This window comes from Bufo gargarizans, chromosome 2 (assembly GCF_014858855.1).
Source record: "Bufo gargarizans isolate SCDJY-AF-19 chromosome 2, ASM1485885v1, whole genome shotgun sequence".
Classification (NCBI taxonomy): Eukaryota; Metazoa; Chordata; class Amphibia; order Anura; family Bufonidae; genus Bufo; species Bufo gargarizans.
This window is the reverse complement of record NC_058081.1, coordinates 661,147,179-661,167,119: the sequence shown is the minus strand read 5'-3', so window position 1 is coordinate 661,167,119 and position 19,941 is coordinate 661,147,179. Positions and strand designations below refer to the sequence as shown.

The following is a 19,941-nucleotide window of genomic DNA, read 5'->3' as shown; positions in this document are numbered from 1 at the left end:
CTGCTGTAGGTCGTGCTTCCCAGTAAAAGCCTCCTATCCGGTCTCTAGAGCAAGCATGCAGTCAGCGGCCCTTAAAAAGCCAGTGTTCGCACCCTCTACTGCCTGGCCTGACCTTAGCCCGTTTACCCTAATGAGCCTTTGCTGCCTGCCCTGACCTCAGACTTGTTTCACGGATTTGCACATATGAAGCGTGCCAGGGGCGGACTGGGAGTTCAAAGTGGCCCTGGGGAAAAAATAAAAACGTAGAAGATGCCCCATGTTGTAGGCAACAAAAGTAGGCAGGCCTGCAATACTGTAGTGCAGCACATAATAGCACTCCAGCAGAACCAAATACCAAAGTGCAGCACAAAATACATCCGCCCCTGCTGCAGTATTCCACTGTATCGCCATGCTGAGGATGGCGATACAGCTGAATTTAGGAGGACACCTGCAGCCGCCAGCCAATTGCAAAAGCAATAATTATTGCAGAGAGTATCAGATCATTATGTATCTAGCCGGAGGCAATGAGGAGTTCTTGAGTGGCTCGCTAGCCATCAGTTCACAAGTTTCCCTGTGGGGTCTATAGCCAGCCCGCCCCTGCAGCCTGCCCTGACTACAAGTTTGCCTGACTTCTCGGTGCCTTGCAGCGGTGTCTCTGACCTTGTGGTATCTCTGACCGCCTGGTGGTTCCTCTGCAGCGAAGTCCAGATCCCTGCATAGTGGTTAAAGGTTGAAAACCAACGGACTGCCAGGATAACACCTTTAGATCTAGCCTCCAGTTAGTTCCACAGCCAGTGTGTCCGTAACAAACATATTAGTCAGCAGGATCAACCGTATAAGGGTCCATTCACCTGTCCACAACTGTTTTGCGGTCCGCAAGACACGGATGCCGGTCATGTGTGTTCCGCATTTTGCTGACCGCACATGGCCTGCACCATTATAGAAATGCCTTTTCTTGTCCGTGGCCGCTGACAAGAAATTGATAATTTCTATTTTTTGCGCATCAGTTTTGTCCTCATGCATTCTGAATAAAAAGCTATCCGTTCAGTATGCATGAGGATGTCTTCCGTTCCGTCCCTTTTACGGTATTTGGCGGGAGAATATATTGCAGCATGCTGCAGAATTTTCTCTAGCCAAAATTACAGAACACTTGCCGGATCCGGCATTAATTTCCATTAAAATGTATTAATGCCGGATCCGGTACCAAGTGTTCATGAAATTGCCGCATTGGCGCGTGCACAGACCTTAAAAAATGTGAAGAAAAATAAAATACCAGATCCATTTTTTCAGATGACACCGGAAAAACAGATCCGGTATTTAAATGCATTTGTCAGACGGATCCAGAAACAAAATTATATCCGTTTGCATACGGATTTCCGGAACTGGCTGCCCGATTCTTCTAACGCTAGTGTGAAAGTACCCCAAGTCGTATAACTTGGATATTTCTGCCAGATTATAAATATCTACGGCTTTTTTTTCCCTACAAATTGTGAGTGTGTTTTCCCGCTGTCCCAAAAAAAAAAAAACTTCACAGAATCTCCACTTCATAGATAAATCCTAACAGCGCCCAGATGGACGAGTGTTCGCTCAACAACAAAACAGAAGACATGGGGATTGGTCTTCAAATTTTGCCGAAGCCACTTTCAAGTCTCCAGCTTCTCATAAGCTTTAATACCTCCTAAAGGTTAAGCAGGAAGATGGACTTGGCTCCTCTAGTACAAGAAACAGCGAATTGTTTACCGACTTCAAACAAATATCAACTCCGAGGCACGGAAAGTTACTTAGCGCAATCCTAAGATCTCTCGTGGACCTCAAAGAGACAGATATTCCTCCGGAGCATACAAAGCACTTCACACAAATCTCTGGCATTCCTCCCGACCATCTTCTAGAATGTAGAAGGGAAGGAAGCATTCTTACCATCTGTACAGCGAATGCCCCGCGGAGCCCCTATCCTTCGATCAGTGGGGTATTTATAAAGAGAACACGGCCAAGGAACAGCCCCCGGTCTGATTGTATCTGCTCCAGTGCTAACAAGACAGCGGGAGACCAGTGGCCACCTCTTCTTCTCCCCCCCCCCCCCCCCCCAGAAAAATAAAAATAAAATGAAAAAACGACAATAAAAACATGCATGGGTTCCATGATGACAGCCTAACGGAAATGAACTTGAGCGTAACGAGACAATAATTATATCCCTGTCACAAAAAAAAATGATACCCGTTAAAAAGGTAAAATGTCATAAAATTCAACATATGCATACACGCACCCCGGTAATGAGCCACTGGGGTCCTGTCATGTTCAATTACCGTACCCGGATTGTTCAGGCTTCGGATCAAGGTGAGCGTTTGTTAACAAGCGAGCAAAAATCGACGCTCGACAAATGGCAGCCACATGTTGCTTCCTTTGTATGCGCGGTGGCAGAACGGCACCGGCAACAGGCCACAGACGGGCCATTCATTTCGCACCCTGTGGTAGAGGGTTAAAAAGGAACTTGTTAAAAACATAAAAAATAAAAATCCGTAAAAGAAAATCCAGGCGACGGTGTATGTGACTCATGTCGGCAAAGAGCAGCACTGTAACAAAAATACATAAAATCATACCTCATCACGCTCTGATGGGGGGGGGGGGGGCGAGAGACGGCAGATTGCTTACCGCAGACTATAGGCAAGAATTACTGACCCCCGCGGAGCCAATTCACCGACAACCTCTACCTTTCTCCATAGGAAACAATGATATTTATTTGTTGCTGGCAGCACGCCGTCTGCGGGGACTATTCTAATGCGCGCTGTCCCAGTCCTCAATCTACTGTACGGAATGGGAGTAATGGACCCCCTGACCGGAAAATGCAAGAATATTAGAGGCCTCCTGGGAGCTCAGGGGCCACATAAAAGCAACGAGTCCCGACACCCGCCTCTCTCCAAATGACTACTTGCCGATCATGTCGCAGGCGTCCATGGAAATCGCATCTTTAACCCGCTATTCTGGGAGACACCCCCCCCCCCCCCCCCCACAGAAGGAGCGCGGCTGACAGATCACGTTTCATTTCATTGCGTTCATTAACTTTTTTTTTTTCTTTTTAATTATCATCTGGCTGCTGCCAACTGGCATTTTTTTTAAGGGTTTTGTGGGGTTTTTTTTGGGGGGGGGGGGGGATGGGTGTTATTTGCAGTATTTTTTAGGCAAAATAATAAATTCCAGGATTGTACGCAGATTTTCATGCTTTATTTTTCTTCTTCGCTACGGAAATTGACCTGCCGTTCGAATATTTCAAATCCGCTGGACGTTATCTGCGATTCTGCACCTTCTGTAGAGCGTTTCCCCCCCATGTTGTAAAAGAGGTTAGCCGGTTTCCTATATTGATGAGCTGTCCTCACGATAGGTCATCAATATCAGATCGGTAGGGGTCCGACGCCGATCGGCTGTATAAAAAGAACTCAGCGCTCTGACGAGCAGCACCTTCGCCGTTATCCTGCTCGCCGCCGCATCGGTGAGCAGTGTAATTACAGCACTTCTATGGGACGGCTCCTTCCCATACAAGTGAATACTACGGAGCCGCCCCCTAGAAGTGAATGGGGCGGCTTGTAATTACACTGCGCTCCGCTGCGATGTCCACGGCGAGCAGGTAAACAATGAAGGCAGCGCTCTAATGGCGTGCAGTCTTCTCCTCAAACAGCTGATTGGTGGGCGCGTCGGACCCCCGCCGTTCTGATATTGATGACCTATCCTGACCATTTTAACAAACATGAAAATCCTAAACAAAACTGCGCAGATTCATGTGCGTCTTCATCTGCAGTTGTGGGGCGGATTTTCTGCGTACAAATCTGCATCGTGTTGCGGTATCCTTAGGGTATGTTCACATGGGACTGAAATCCTGCAGATTTGCCACTGTGGATTTTCTTCCGGATGAGTTTTTCGCAGTTCTCATTCGCACGTTGCGGCATGTCAAGTTGCATTGCAGATTTTCGGACCAGTTTTCGAATCTGCATCAAATCAGCAGCGTTTCCACGAGAAAATCCACAGCAAAAATGGCACTATTTGGTGATTTGGCAGATTTACTGCAGCATTTCAGTCATATGTGAACATACCCTAAAGGTGGATTTTTTGGGGTCAATGGCCTTTTTTGTTAAATTGCAGCATGCCCTGGGTCTGGCGTCTTTTTCCCTCGCTGACCACCGTGCTCTACAGAGGAAGGCACATTGCAGGGGGCACATACTTTACTATAATAAAAAATGCAAGGCATACACGCAAGTGTTTTGGCCCAAAAAAATAAATATATAAAAAATAAAAACACTCCAACATAAAACTGTGTGGCTGCAACCTTTCAACCACTGTGTGGTTCATCCTGAGCCTCCTGGTTCACTAATATGCCACATTTACATAACAGACCGGACTACCGAAATATGCCCAGCAACAGAGAGCGAGTAAAGGTCACTGTGGGCAATCCAGCGTCCATAACACTAAGATGCCACATACTAAGACAGGGCACTCTGCCCTTAGGCCCATGTCCGAATTAGGTCCGGATGCGTTGCGAATGCGTTCAGTGAAAAAAAATTAAAATGTGATTTCGCAGGCAAAGTCTTTCAGTTTTGCCTGCGATCGCGTTCAGGTGCAATGCGTTTTGATGCGTTCTTCACAGGCGTGATAAAAAAACTGAATGTATACCATTAGCAACCATTCGTGAAAAACGCATCGCATCCGGACTTGCTTGCGGATGCGATGCGAATTTCACGCAGCTCTATTCATTTCTAAAGGTGCCAGCGTTGTGTAAAACAAAAAAAAAAAAAAAAAAAAATACAAAGAAATTTCAGAATATAGAACATGCAGCGATTTTCACGCAACGCACAAGTGATGCGTGAAAACCAACGCTCACGTACACAGCCCCATTGAAATGAACGGGTCCGGATTCTGTGCGTGCGTGCGTGCGTGCGTGCGTAATGCGTTTGCATTACGCATTGCGCCCGCGCGGAATACTCGCTCGTCTGCAAGGGGCCTTAAAGAGTACCTGTCAGCAGGATCAACACTATTAAACAGACTGCCTCGTAGGGTTGATCCTGATGATTAAACAGATACCTGCCTTGGGAAAATCAGCTGCAGCGTTTAAGAAAAAGACTTATCTTGTTGCACTGAAAGCCTCGTTTGCATAAAGTTTTTTATTGTTTTGTTTTCTTGTTTAATCAGAAGGGTCAACCCCATAAGACAGGTAGTGTTTTAATCAGAAGGATCAACCCTACCTACTGGGGTAAGCCTGGATTGATAGGGTTGATCCGTTTATTTTGCTGATCCATTGTAACAATGCCTAAAACGGACAAGAATAGGACATGTTTTTTTTTTGTTTTTTTTTTGCGGGGCTGCTGGAACAGACATACTGCATTTTTTGCGGACCCATCAAAATGAATGGATCCGCATCCTATCCGGGTGGGATACGTCATCAGGTCTTGATCTTTCCATTAAACCAGTTTACATTCCCTCCCTAGGTCATTTCATTTACAGGGTTAATGGGCGTGTGCAGTGCCCCGATACCGATCACCTATCCACAGGATGAATAATCAAGATCAGAAAAGTGGGGGTCCGACTCCCAGCACCCCCCCGATCAGCTGTTTGTAGGGGCCACGATGCATCCTTTTCAGCGTGTACTTGCATGCCGTCTTCACTGCCGCAGTGGTGCAGGGCGATTACAGCCTCCTGCCCTGTGCAGGTCAACGGGACAAATAAAAAGTGTAAATACCCTGCGCCACCTGTAGATGGCGAGCATCTGATCGGCAGGGATGGAGGGAGTCGGAGCCCTATTAATCCGATATTGATTGTTTATCCTTGGGAATCCCTTTAAGGCTACATTCACACGATTGTAAGTGTTTTGCGGTCCGCAAATTGCGGAAACGTAAAACACCGATACCGGCCGTGTGCGTTCCGCACTTTGCGGACCGCACATGGCCGGCGCTATATAGAGAATACCTATTCTTTTCCGTGGTTGTGGACAAGAATAGGACATGTCTATATGTTTTACAGGAACAGAACAACGGATGCGGACAGCGCACGGCGTGCTGGCCGCATCTTTTGCTTGCCAATTGAAATGAATGGGTCCGCACCCGTTCTGCAAAATTGTGGAACGGATACGGATCTATTTATACAGTTGTGCGAATACACCCTAAAGGGCAGGTGCAATCCTATTAAAAGAGGTAATGCCAACTGGTAGGGTTGATTCTGCTGATTAAAGGGATACTCATCTTGTGAAACTCGGTTGAGGCGTTCCCAAGAAAAAAAATAAAAACGTATATTTCTATGTGCAACTGAGGGCTTCGGAGCACCGAGTGGTGAGGCCAGCACTGGAAAGGGGAGGAGCACCAGGGCTAGGCTCTGCCTCTTGGCGCACTGAAACCCCTAATTTGCATAAAGAATAAAAGTATTTTTCCTCAGGAACGCCGCAACCGATTTTCATAAGACAAATATCATATTAATCAGCGGGATCAACCCTATATGTCTGGTTTAATAGGGTTGATCCTACTGACAGATGTTCTTTATATTTTAAAGAAAAGAACCAGTGCCTACATGGCACAACCGTTATTCCTGCATCAAGTGCGACTGTACTGTAAAGCCTGGAGTTCACATGGCAGCAGAATTTCAGCAAGGACACCCCACCAAAATTCTGCCACGGGGGTCACGTGTGTGCCTCCTATTGTATTCTGTGGGAGGCACCGCTGAAGTTTGCGGGCTGGCGGTTCAAAGCCGGGTCCACGCCAAGACGGGAGCGTGTCCCTTCTTGGGGCAGCGTGCGGACAGTCAACGCTTGAAGCTGCTGTCTGCTCGCGGCTTAGCTCTATTCAATGAAGGTAAGCCGCGAGCGGGGCCTCGGACCGCTAAAGTTAACAGCTGTGGAATACACGGAGGATTGCGACCTGTACGGACGGGCCCACAAAACATTGCTGCGGTGTTCACCGTTGACTTTATTAAAGCATTGTGTGAACAGGTCCTAAAAACGCACCACAAGAAGCAGAGCCAGTCCCAGGAGATCACGCTGCGGGTCGCGCACACACGCCGCGCTCCTGCAGTCCCATGTAATCTTCCACGACGCGTGTGTGTGGCCGCAGCGGGGATGCAATCCACTCCAGATCCAGCCGTCTGCTTGGCAAACCCTCGGGTGCATGCAGAGTTATTTTTATTTGTGCACTGCCTGATTTAGCATGTTACAAAAGGAATGGCGTTCGTTTTATTGGCAATTCGAAGTGACAAATGAGGCGTGAAATATCATCAGGACAGAGTTTAAGAGAAAAAAATGAAATACTCAATTTAAAGCAACGTCGCATATTCTCCCTCCTTCCCATCTCCCCACATGTGGGAAAAAAAAAATATATGAAAAATTCTCCACTTTACTAAAATCTGTGTATTTCAAGCAGGGTCGTAAATCTCTGCATGCCACAGCTGAAGCTTCTGAAAGGAACATGATGGCACGGTACCCAGCCTGTCTCATAGGGCAAGGGATGGCATCGCCTTAGGCACTTACCATCCGAGGTCAACGACACCGACCTGGACGCCCACAGGGAGAAAGGGGTTAACCGAAAAAACCCGTAACCCAGTAAATGTCACTTGTCACACGCAGGCTGGATCATTCATTAGTAAAGGGGGGACACGTCCTCCACCCGAAAGCAAAGGCCTCATTCACTTAGTGCATGTACGACACAGTCATGAATAGGCGCATTGTTTCGACAGAAAAAGGCAGCTCCAGCCCTCTTGCTCCCGGCCCCCGCGTCCTCCAACAACCCCCTCATTTGTCAACCAAAGGTTCCCTCAAAGGCTCTCTTGTTCCCTTCCTATAAATACCCCCCAAAAAACGGCTCCGCTTCCCTCCGTGACGCCAAAAACCCAAGGGGGTGGGAGCAGAAGATGCAGCGTGTCCCGGGCCACCAAGGTCATTGCTGATCTCGGCTACCAGGTCAATGAAGGCGGCAGAAGGAACTTGAAGCCTAGGGAGATTGGCGATCAAGAAAAATGGATCCCCAAGGGGGCGCAGCAATCACGTTCTGGCCGGCGCTGTAAACCTCCTCGATCATACACATCCTAAAAAGAATGACCTGATGAAGGGTTAAAGTCCTCCAGAACCACCCTTCAGACATGGCACACCGGGAGGATGGCAGAGGCGAGCTGGCATGGAGTTGAAATTCTATCGATGGCAACTTTATTTTTAGTGCTCTGTAGATGGGGCCAACATGGTCGAACCACCATGCATGGTACATAAATGGAAGAATGAATGCATGCGATATAGGGTGTGGGGACTCGCTCTGGTAGACAGGATTAGCGGACGCAGTATAGAGGCAACAACAAGTTCTTTGGATCAAACAGTTCAGTGTTTTATTCACACTTTAGGCAAGTGACAAAACAAGCAGTTATAAACAAGTCACCTTGCGGTGTTGGTGGTAATTCACACCATGCGGCAATTCTGCCTCAAAGAGTCCTTGCTGATAGCAGCACCAACCTGTTTTCACGCCAAACAGGTAGCAAGCCTTCATCCAGACACAAGGCTCCCAGATCCCAACACAGAGACCTCGCTTCTGAGCCCAGCTGCCTATTTAAGGACAGCCAGGTGCTGCCAAAACCCAGATCGGCATTTAAAATCCATTCCGGTATTTGACCTCACCTGGCGGTAAATCAGCCCAGCAGCACATGCTGGGAGGAAAATACCGGTTTTCCCAGACCAAACCTCTCACTGTGTCACAACGGGTACTAGGCGGTCCTGGCACCAATGTTCTTTATGTTCCAGGACATCTGCCATCTGGGTATCATGCAGTAGGGGGGAGAGGTATTTTCAGACATCTCTTGGAGCATTCAGGGTTAACCACCCCTCCACAACACGTGAATTGGTAAAGGTCATCCTCTTGTAACGAGGCGACAAGTTGTGAAAGTCAACGCTGAAGAATACCAGTCACTGTCCCAGTGGCATCCATCTTCCATCCATTAAGGCCTCATGCACACGACCGTTGTTTCATTCCGTGTCCGTTGTTCCGTTTTTTGTGATTTTCTGCGGACCCATTGACTTTCAACGGGTCCGTTGAAAACTCGGCTAATGCACCGTTTGTCATCCGCATTCGTGATTCCAGTCCGTCCCAAAAATATAACCTGTCCTATTTTTTTCACGGAAAACGGTTTGCGGACCCATTCAAGTCAATGGGACAGTGAAAAAACGCGGAGGCACACAAGATTGTCATCCGCGTCCGTTTTTTTCCTGTCATTTGCATGGCAAACTTGACAGACACACGGAAACAAAAACGGATTACGGAACAACGGAACCCCATTTTGCGGAACGGAACACAATGGTCGTGTGCATGAGGCCTAACTCATATTATACAAAGACGACTTCTGGATGACGAGAAAGAGTGACATCTTAAAAGGGGTTGTACGTGATTAGAAAAACATGGCTTTCTTCAAGAAATGGCGCCACACGTGTCCATAGGTTGTGTCTGGTATTGAGGCTCAGCTTCATTAAAGTGAATGGGCCTGAGCTGCAATACTGCACGTGACCTGCGGAGGGGTGTGGCATTGTCCTGGGAACAAAGCAGCCATGTTTTTGTAATCCCTTAAAAGGGGTTGTCCGGGATATCTATAGCTAAGGGCTCTTTGACACCTGCGTTCTTTTCTTCCGGCATAGAGTTCCGTCGTCGGGGCTCTATGCCGGAAGAATCCTGATCAGTTTTATCCTAATGCATTCTGAATGGAGTGAAATCCATTCAGGATGTCTTCAGTTCCGGAACGGAACGTTTTTTGGCCGGAGAAAATACTGCAGCATGCTGCGCTTTTTGCTCCGGCCAAAAATCCTGAAGACTTGCCGCAAGGCCGGATCCGGAATGAATGCCCATTTAAAGGCATTGATCCGGATCCGGCCTTAAGCTAAACGTCGTTTCGGCGCATTGCCGGATCCGACGTTTAGCTTTTTTAGAGTGGTTACCATGGCTGCCGCGACGCTAAAGTCCTGGCAGCCATGGTAAAGTGGAGCGGGGAGCAGGGGAGCAGCATACTTACCGTCCGTGCGGCTCCCGGGGCGCTCCAGGAGCATGGATCACGTGATCGCATGGCACGTCATCCATGCGCATGGGGCGCCCTGACGTCACTCTGGAGCGCCCCGGGAGCCGCACGGACTGTAAGTATGCCGCTCCCCCGCTCCCCGCATGGCAACCAGGACTTTAATAGCGTCCTGGCTGCCATAGTAACACTGAAAGCATTTTGAAGACGGATCCGTCTTCAAATGCTTTCAGTACACTTGCGTTTTTCCGGATCCGGCGTGTAATTCCGGCAAGTGGAGTACACGCCGGATACGGACAACGCAAGTGTGAAAGAGGCCTTACCCTCAGGATTGGTCTGCAATATCTGATCGGGACCAATCCGCTGTTTGAAGAGACAACGGCACTGCAACCTTCTCATAGGTGAGAACAGTGCCGTCCGTTGGATAGTGGCTGTGCTTGGTATTGCAGCTCCGGCCCATTCAACTTAAAGTGTCTGAGCTGCGCCTAGGCCACGTGAGCGATGAACGTGAGGTCACTGGCCTAGGAAGAGCTGATCGGTGGGGGTGCCGGGAGTTGGAACCCACCTCCACTGATCAGATATCAATACCCTCTTCTGAGAACAGGCCATCTATATCAAAATCCTGGACAACCCCTTCAAGGTACCAAACTAAGGGATCATTCACACGAACGAGTGTGCCTTGTGCGGTGGACTGCAAATTGCGTTCCGCAATGCGCGGGCATCGTTCATGTGCACATGGTTTGCGGATGCGGACCCATTGACTTGAATGGGTCCACGATCCGCAAGATGTTGTATTTTTTGGTGGTGCAGAGGCACGGACTGAAATCCACTACGAGGTGCTTCCGTGGCCATCCGATCCGTGTCTCCGCTCTGGATCTTGTGGATTGCGGACCCATTCAAGTGAATAGAGGCATGGGGCACACACGTTCGTGTGCATGGCCCCTAAATATAAGGAGCCAGCATCTCTATGGGCTTGTAATCTAAACGAAAATCGATTAAAATGGACCTGGCCTCTAGTTCAACGTTCCCAAACCAGTGGCTCTCCAGCTGTTGCAAAACAACAACTCCCATCGTGCCATGACAGCCTGCAGATAGTACAGCATCATGGTAGTTGGAGAGACAGCTCTGTGCCAAGATACCCAACTTGGAGAATCCATACTTGATAGAAGGAGCCCTTCACAAGGTGTTCATCAGAGAAGGTCTCCCTGCCGATGCACCAAATGACCAGCTGGAAAACCTGGCAGGAAGTGTCCCATTTCCCTGCAGTGCCTCTACAGGGGAAAAGAAGCATTACACAGTGAGCATTCAAATCAATGTCCTGACAAGACAGGTCCTTCACAGCGAGACACACACTCTTTGTCGCAGTCTGCCTTTTAGCCATCCTGAACATGGGACGTCCATCGGCTTAGAATTCTCTAATACAGGATTTGACAATGGGTTCTTAAAACTGGACAGCCCCTTTAAGGAGCACAAGACATTATATGCAGTAGAAACGTTAAGTACATAGACTCCATGTGAAGGAGATGCTTTAAGAAGCTAAATTCTTCAAAGAGAAAATGAAGCTTACAGCAGCCTTCAGTGGCCTGTTTCTACAGTCCCTCAAAGGGCAGGGACATTGGGACAATTATGTTTTTCAAAGGCTTTGTGGCGTCGTTCACGACTCTAGCCCATAACTGTATGAAAATGTGGTCAATTTACAATCTTGCTATTAAATAGTTATTGCTTAAAGGTTCAAAAGACGGATGCATCTAGACCTCTTCTTCTCAAGAGCCCCACCCATGGCCAGATCTTCAGAAGGTATAGAGACACTACGGCTTGTACGAGATCAAACCTCCTGGGTGTCTGTAAAGAAGCATAAAGCTTAGGGTAGGTTCACATCACCTGATCTGTCAGGGAAAAAAAAATTAATAATAATAATAATCTACAATTTTTGGGTTGTTTTTCTGACGGATCAGAACAGAAAACGAAACAGCTATATGAACCTGGCCATACGGCGGTATTATTTATGCACTGTACAGCACAGTTAGGAAGATACCTGTGGTTTTCTTTAAGCGCACCTTTGTCATGAAAAACAAACTGAAAATAGTAAGCCAATTGCTGGATTTCTGTGCGGTCAATCAGAAATGAAGGGTTCAGTCTTCTTGCCGTGGGCCAGGCCCCGGGGAATGTGCCGTCTCAGGAGCCCCCGCTGACACTTCGCGGGTCTATTGGGCTGAGTTCACACGGGCGAGATTTCCGCGCGAGTGCAATGCGGGAGGTGAACGCATTGCACCCGCACTGAATCCGGCACCATTCATTTCAATGGGGCTGTGTACATGAGCGTCTTTTTTTTCACTGCATCACTTCTGCAATGCTTGAAAAATCGCAGCATGCTCTATATTCTGCGTTTTTAAACGCAGGACAGGCCCCATAGAAGTGAATGGGGCCGAGTGAAAATCGCAAGCATCCGCAAGCAAGTGCGGATGCGGTGCGATTTTCACGCATGGTTGCTAGGTGACAGTCTATTCACTGTATTATTTTCCCTTATAACATGGTTATAAGGGAAGATAATAGCATTCTGAATACAGAATGCTTAGTAGGTGATCAATTGAGGGTTAAAAAATAAAAAATAAAAAAATAGCTCACCTTCTCCTCTTAATTGCGTAGTTCCCGATCTCTTCTTTAATGATGAATTACCGGCTAGGACCTGTGGTGATGGACCATGTGATTAGAGCATGTGGTCTGACGTAACCACAGGTCCTAGCCGGTAATTCATCATTAAAGAAGTAAAGAAGAGACCGGGAACTACGCGATCAAGAGGAGAAGGAAATTTTTTTTTAACCCTTAATTGATCACCTACTAAGCATTCTGTATTCAGAATGCTATTATTTTCCCTTATAACCATGTTATAAGGGAAAATAATAACATCTACACAACACCGAACCCAAACCTGAACTTCTGTGAAGAAGTTCGGGTCTGGGTACCACAGGTCGGTATTTTATCACGCACGTGCAAAACACATTGCACCCGCGCGATAAAAACTGAACATCGGTACGCAATCGCAGTCAAAACTGACTGCAATTGTGTACCTAATCGCGCGGGTTTGCCGCAAAATACATCGGGACGCATCCGGACACGCTCGTGTGAACCCAGCCTTAGTGTCCGAGTGTAATAAATGATAAGACCTGAGTGCACGAAATGTTCTAAAATGATAAAGCAGTCATCGCCCGTCTGTCAGATCAAGTGCCGCTCCAGCACCGATGCCCCGTGCCGGTCTATGTATATGTTTCCGGATGTGTCTGACATACATGTGCCCGCTGCAGCCAATCATTGGCTTCAGCCACGTGCCATACATGCTAGCATCAGTGCAGAAGCCAGGGATCAGCTTCAGCACTCACATGGACATCAGGCAGGTCATCCCTGCAGGACCAGCTGGGACCACTGGCGCATCGGTGCTGGAGCGGAGCGGCCTTCATCAGATGGATGATACTTCTGTCCAGCTTCTGTACGAGTTTAGAACAGGACGGGCAAATTAACCAACGATCAGTCCGTGCTGAGAAAATTGCAGCATGCACCATCCTGATCCGATTTTTCCCGCAAGTGATTGGGTCTGCGAGAAAAATGGACTGCGCAAGAAGGCCCAGCCATGTCCAGTCCATTAAAACGGCCTAATGGTGGACGTGCAGGTTGAATTTATAACTTCTGTACAAATACCAAGAGTTCTCGCTTTTTTTTTATTTTATTTTTTTATAGGTTTTCTGGAAAATTTATAATTGATGACCTATTCTTAGGAAAGGTCATCAATATAGATGAGCGAATTTTATATTTTGAAATTCATTCACACTTCGTTAAGGGTACTTTCACACTTGCGTTGTTTGATTCCGGCAGGCAGTTCCGTTGCCTGAACTGCCTGCCTGATCAGGCAAACTGTATGCAAACGGATGTCATTTTTTCTGACTGATCAGGCATTTTTCAGACTGATCAGGATCCTGATCAGTCAGAAAAATGCCTGATCAGTCAGAAAAATGCATTGCAATACCGGATCCGTTTTTCCGGTGTCATCAGGCAAAACGGATCCGTTTTTTTTTTTTTTTTTACCACCGACAAGGGGTCAGCAACCTCCTGGACACCAGCCATTGTGAAACTACAACCCCCAGCATGCACCATTCCCTTCTGTGGGGGTTCCAAGAACAGCCAAGAAAGTGTGCAGTTTCTTGTTGAGGTTTTATTGTGCGGCCACCAAGAACGTCAACTTGGCTTCTGCAATGGTCTTGCCAATTGTGGGGGCTGTGAAGTGTCGGACCACCACACCTATCCTATTAAATAACCCCTTTGGTTGCAACCACTTTCTTGGGGCCTTGTACGGTCTTCATACTATTGGAGTAAACAACAGTTTACAATATTTATCTAGTTTATTATAATATTTATTAAATATGGAAAGTATATTATTAAATATGGAAAGTGCAACGAGACACAAAGTAGCAGTGAACGCCAACATTCGGGGTCAGTAAAACTTGGGTCATGACAAGCCGAGCATGCCCCATCACAATCATACTGCCCCCTGTGTATTACAGGCTTTCCTGAGCGGCCGGCCAGGGATGAAATCAATGACATACAAAAGACTGACATAAGATCCATTCACTCTAGAAAAAAAAAAGGAAAGCCGACGGCTATGAATGGGGCTATAGAGGGTCCTGACGTCACCACATCTGTGCTTGTTTTTAGGCGCATTCCTACAGATAGCTCACCATGCATGGGGTCAACTCTTAATATGACCAGAATTCAACCCATGTCTGCATACCAGAGGGGGAAATCTTACCATGGGCTGTGCAAAAGTTTCAGGCAAGTGTGGAAAATACTGCAAAAGTAAGAATGCTTTCAAAAATAGAAGTGTTAATAGTTTAAATGTATTGTGCAGCAGAACAACGACCCCCAAACATAGAGTCGTTGTCATTAAAGGGGTTGCGTCTTCTCATACATCGCTAGGAGATGCCACCAATGTCAGAGAGGGTCCCAGAAGGGCCACCCTCCCCCAAAAGTGAATAAGAGCACACTGCACATGCTTACGTGCTCTCCATTCACTTCATGGGAGTTCTGACAATATATTTTCAGAAGTTGCACAGAAGGTAACGCAGAGCGCACCGCGCACGTACAGCCGCCTCACTATACACCTCTATGGGAATGCCGGAAATAGCAGAGCCAACACTAGGCTATTTTCATAGCTCTCATATAAGTGAATGGAGGCTGCCCACACACACTGTCATTCACTTTGGGGGTCCCATTCTGGAGACAGGAGCGGGTCACAGAGTTCTAGTGATATGCCACCAATGAGACAACCCCTTTAAGAACCATCTTGAGTGTAAAGAAGAACAAGGAGACCTGTAAGTGATGATGTGGACTCCGCAGAGCCCTGATCTCAACATCATCAAGACTGTCTGGGATTACATGAAGAGAAAGCAGTATTTGAGCAAGCCTACATCCACAGAAGATCTGTGGTTAGTTCTCCAAGATGTTTGGAACAACCTCTCTGCAGAGTTCCTTCAAGAACTGTGTACCAGTGTACCTAGAAGAACTGATGCCATTTTGAAGGCAAAAGGGTGGTCACACCAAATATTGATTGGATTTAGGGTCCTCTTACACGGGCCGATGATCTATCCGATTATCGGGAACAAAGCAAATGCTTCCGATCACTGTCAGATCATCAGTGGAGATGAGAGCTGCATTTACATGGAGCAATCACCTCCGCTGTATAGGGAAAAGCGACCCGATCCAGCAATTTCCCGTCCCCATAATCATTGCTCCAGCGCAGCAGATCGCCGTTTAGACACCACGATCTGCTGCATACGAACGATTATTTTCTGTGCCGCCCAAAAGACAGGATCACCCAAGGAACCAGCAAACACTGGCAGATTATTTGGAATGAGCGTTTATACAAATGCTCCTCCCCGATGACCTGACAGATCTTCAGTCTGTGTAGAAGGGCCCTTAGAGTTCTCTTTTGTTCTTTAACTTTGCGTTGTGTTACTTGATAAAAAAAAATTATATAACAAAACATGACTTAAAAGAATTTGTCACAGTATTTTCTCCACTGCCTAAAACTTTTGCACATTACTGTAAATGCCTGCCTCCAGGAAGATCTAAGGATTTTTTTTACTTCTGTTTATGTAGGGTTTATTTTTGAAGCGGAGAATAGCAGGATCATCAGATAAGCAACCATTGCCATCTTTAACATGTCGACCTTCTCCATCAGGTTCTTCCTCACCACACAAATGTACGCCGTCAACATAAACACCAACCACCACCACAAGTAAAGGCTGCACTAATTGAATGAGTGCACTGTGACCATAGGAACGATCCTACATAGTCATGGCTCCTGTAGGAAACATCCCCTGTGAGAGCAGCAGTTGATCTGTTCCTACTTGTTGCTCACCGTCTCCACCTGCTCAACACAAAGCTGCGGAGAACCTAAAATTGGCTTGGACGCACAATAAATCCAACTGATTATTTCGGTTACTGGATTAAGGCAGGAGGACAGGACAAAAATAGGCACAAATCATGTACGTTGTCAAGTAAAAATAAGAGGGGAGGACTCTTCATGAGCTGGAGGAACTAGGTTCTGGTGGACCATCATAGGGTTTAAGAAGAATGAAGGTTCTAATGATGGTAGGAGAACAGTTTCTGAGACCTTCCACAGCCAGGGATTGGTCTGAAAAGCCATAAATAACAGTAGCCTTATAGATGGGGAAGAGGAACGCCCCAACAGAGAGAGGATCAGTGAGTACGTGGGGATGAAAGAGTCAACGTTCAAGTCAACAGTAAGCAATGAAGAAGACCTGTACGATGACTATGGTTGTGACTTAAGACCATGATTTACGTACAGTACTCAAGTGCAATACTATCAGGGTAATAAGTGTATACACAATACCTAAAATTCCTACTACTACTACTTAATAAATGACCACAATCATGGCACAAATCTACTCTTCTGAAGCTTCATCCCAGCTCACGGCTACATCTCCACGCTCGGCAGTGCTATTTTTCTCTAATACATGGTCCATGAGAACAAGACAGGAGAATATTACTGCATGATGGGCGGAGAGAGGGAGACTGGATGGAGGATTTTTCAGTAATGGCTAAAGGGTGGGCAAAGGCTTTGCAGGGAGTGCATCTGTGTGATGGACACCAAGCTCCAGAGAACTATTTCCTCTGTTTTTGTTCTCCAAATGCGAACACTGCCCTCTTGATTCAGAGCCGTGCCAGAACAGTTGCAGCCTCAATCTCGAAAGAACACAAATGACACAAAAATATAAAAAAAAATAATAATATATATAACAAAACCAACAGCGCAGGCCATCGTGACTATACCAAGTATCTCTCAACCATCCTACATCTTCTCTGCTGCAAGCCATGCAACACACCAAGGACCTTCCTATCCTGAAAAAAGCTAAAAAAATTGTTGGACGGGAAAGAAAGGCTGGAGCCATGGAGCAGCTCTGCAGACACTTTACCAGCGTACACATCACACAGGCATCAGGATGAGGGAGTCAGACTGCGGAATCACAACTGGAATGAACAGCGGAGGGGAGGGGGGGTTATCTCAGACGGATACACTAGCAAAACAACCCACATACTGGAATGAAAAGGATTCCCAATGAACAATACTGGGATTTGAATCTGCACATACATTACCCTCCCCCATTCCAAAAAAAAAAAGAAAAAAGCCCCCTGCTGGATCAGTGACCCCCCTCCCAGGAGAGCAATAGGAGGGGGAGGGGGGGGTCAAGCAACAGTTTGAAATCAATCATACTAAAACCTTAGAAGTAACTAGAGCTTTCTGCCTGCAGACTGACACTGGTATGAGAGAGACACCCAAAAAATACCCAGAACATGGCAAGAGGGACATGAGCGCCAAGTCCACTGTGCCCACATATAAGATGTATACGCCATGGCATGCAGAACCAGAGCGGTGAGAACACACGTCTACAATCCCCCCTATGCAGAGCTGAGCACATCCATCCTCTGTACAGGGTACTACGCAGGGAGTGATCCCTCATCACTGGGGACAGGGCTACAGCAGTGCCGAGGACCCCGAAATCTAGCACCGTCACAGAGAGCCCAGCCCCCCCCCACAGAAGAGAAGAAGACCTGCAGCTTCCCACACATCTACAAGTGCCATGCAACAAGTGGCTGGAGAGAAGACAGGGTTAACCCGTGTGGACATCACCGGCGCCCCCTGTGCCAGTGCCCGCTTTCCCTCCCTTCTCGCTCCCCCATTTCCTTTTGTTCTTCTCCTTTCATCTACTTTCCCCTCTCATCTCCCTGATCCTTCCATCTCTCTTTCATGTGAAATCTCTGTCCTCCCCATCCCCCCCAAAATATCCCCCCCCCCAGACCGGACCCAATGCCTCCATACTGGCACATCCCCAATCTTCTTCTCTCCTCTGTTAGCATCTCTGTGCTCCACCTATAGAAGAGTATGAACCCCTTGGTGGTGTTTAAAGTTCTTCCCCTTTTACAGGCTGGCACCCAAATCCTCTGCCACCCCATGTGTGCCAGCACTATACCCCCCTGCTGCCCCATGTGTGCCAGCACTATGCCCCCCTGCTGCCCCATGTGTGCCAGTACTATGCCCCCCTGCTGCCCCATGTGTGCCAGCGCTATACCCCCCTGCTGCCCCATGTGTGCCAGCGCTATACCCCCCTGCTGCCCCATGTGTGCCAGCGCTATACCCCCCTGCTGCCCCATGTGTGCCAGCGCTATACCCCCCTGCTGCCCCATGTGTGCCAGCGCTATACCCCCCTGCTGCCCCATGTGTGCCAGCGCTATACCCCCCTGCTGCCCCATGTGTGCCAGCGCTATACCCCCTGCTGCCCCATGTGTGCCAGCGCTATACCCCCTGCTGCCCCATGTGTGCCAGCGCTATACCCCCTGCTGCCCCATGTGTGCCAGCGCTATACCCCCTGCTGCCCCATGTGTGCCAGCGCTATACCCCCCTGCTGCCCCATGTGTGCCAGCGCTATACCCCCCTGCTGCCCCATGTGTGCCAGTGCTATACCCCCCTGCTGCCCCATGTGTGCCAGTGCTATACCCCCCTGCTGCCCCATGTGTGCCAGTGCTATACCCCCCTGCTGCCCCATGTGTGCCAGTGCTATACCCCCCTGCTGCCCCATGTGTGCCAGTGCTATACCCCCCTGCTGCCCCATGTGTGCCAGTGCTATACCCCTGCTGCCCCATGTGTGCCAGTGCTATACCCCCCTGCTGCCCCATGTGTGCCAGTACTATACCACCCTGCTGCCCCATGTGTGCCAGTACTATACCCCTCTGCACTAGTGCCATCTTCCTATTCAGTCTGGAGTTGCCCCTCTGTGTCACCCTCTTCCATGCCAGTCTCCCCAGCACTATGCCCCATCTCTCCCCTCCAGCTGCCGTCTCTCTCCCCGCAGTCCCTGCGCTCTCCTCTCCTCCAGGCGCCCGCATCCCCCCCTCTCTCCAGCCTTCCTTCGCTCCCCAGGTCTCCCCTTCTCCCGCGATCCCCGGTACCTTGCTGGAGTAATCCGGCTCGGAGCCCGCTGATCAGGAGAAAGAGGCGGAGAGCGGCTCCGGGCTGACTCGCCATGTTCGGCACCTGCTTCACTCTGCAGCCTCTGCTCTGGCGATAATCACATGCTAATCATATGCTAATCCATTCAGAAGGAGGCTGGCGCTACTCGAGAAGACAAGCCTCCCGCCCATTGACGTCACGGAGGGCCGGGTCCGTGACGTCAGTGTGCCCCGTGAACCGCTCTTAACCACGTGTGTGAGAAGAAAAAGTAACAAACGGCTGAGGTAGGGGCGTGGCTAGTGGAGGCTGGGAGGAGGAGAAGGCGGGGCCACTGAAGAACAGGGAGGGGGCGGGGTGGTTGCGCTGAAATCTCAGGCGCGCTGTGAGGAGGACGCAGCACCGGCGGCAGAGAGCGAAAACTAACGGCTGCGTGTGAA

The 19,941-nt window shown here is 48.4% G+C and overlaps 1 protein-coding gene across 4 annotated transcripts in view; it reads right to left on the bottom strand.

Annotated features, from left to right (window-relative positions):
- The window catches only part of CADM1 (cell adhesion molecule 1), a 264,419-nt gene extending 244,808 nt beyond the window's left edge, over nucleotides 1–19,611 (bottom strand). For 3 of the 4 annotated variants that reach the window (XM_044282268.1, XM_044282269.1, XM_044282271.1), the window contains exon 1: nucleotides 19,504–19,582. In XM_044282268.1, coding sequence (XP_044138203.1) covers nucleotides 19,504–19,579 — 76 coding nt within the window. In that variant the 5' untranslated portion in view covers nucleotides 19,580–19,582. Of the gene's footprint in view, nucleotides 1–19,503 lie in introns of all 4 variants that reach the window. The other variant, XM_044282270.1, reaches the window with a different exon arrangement.
- Nucleotides 19,612–19,941: the final 330 nt, after the last annotated feature.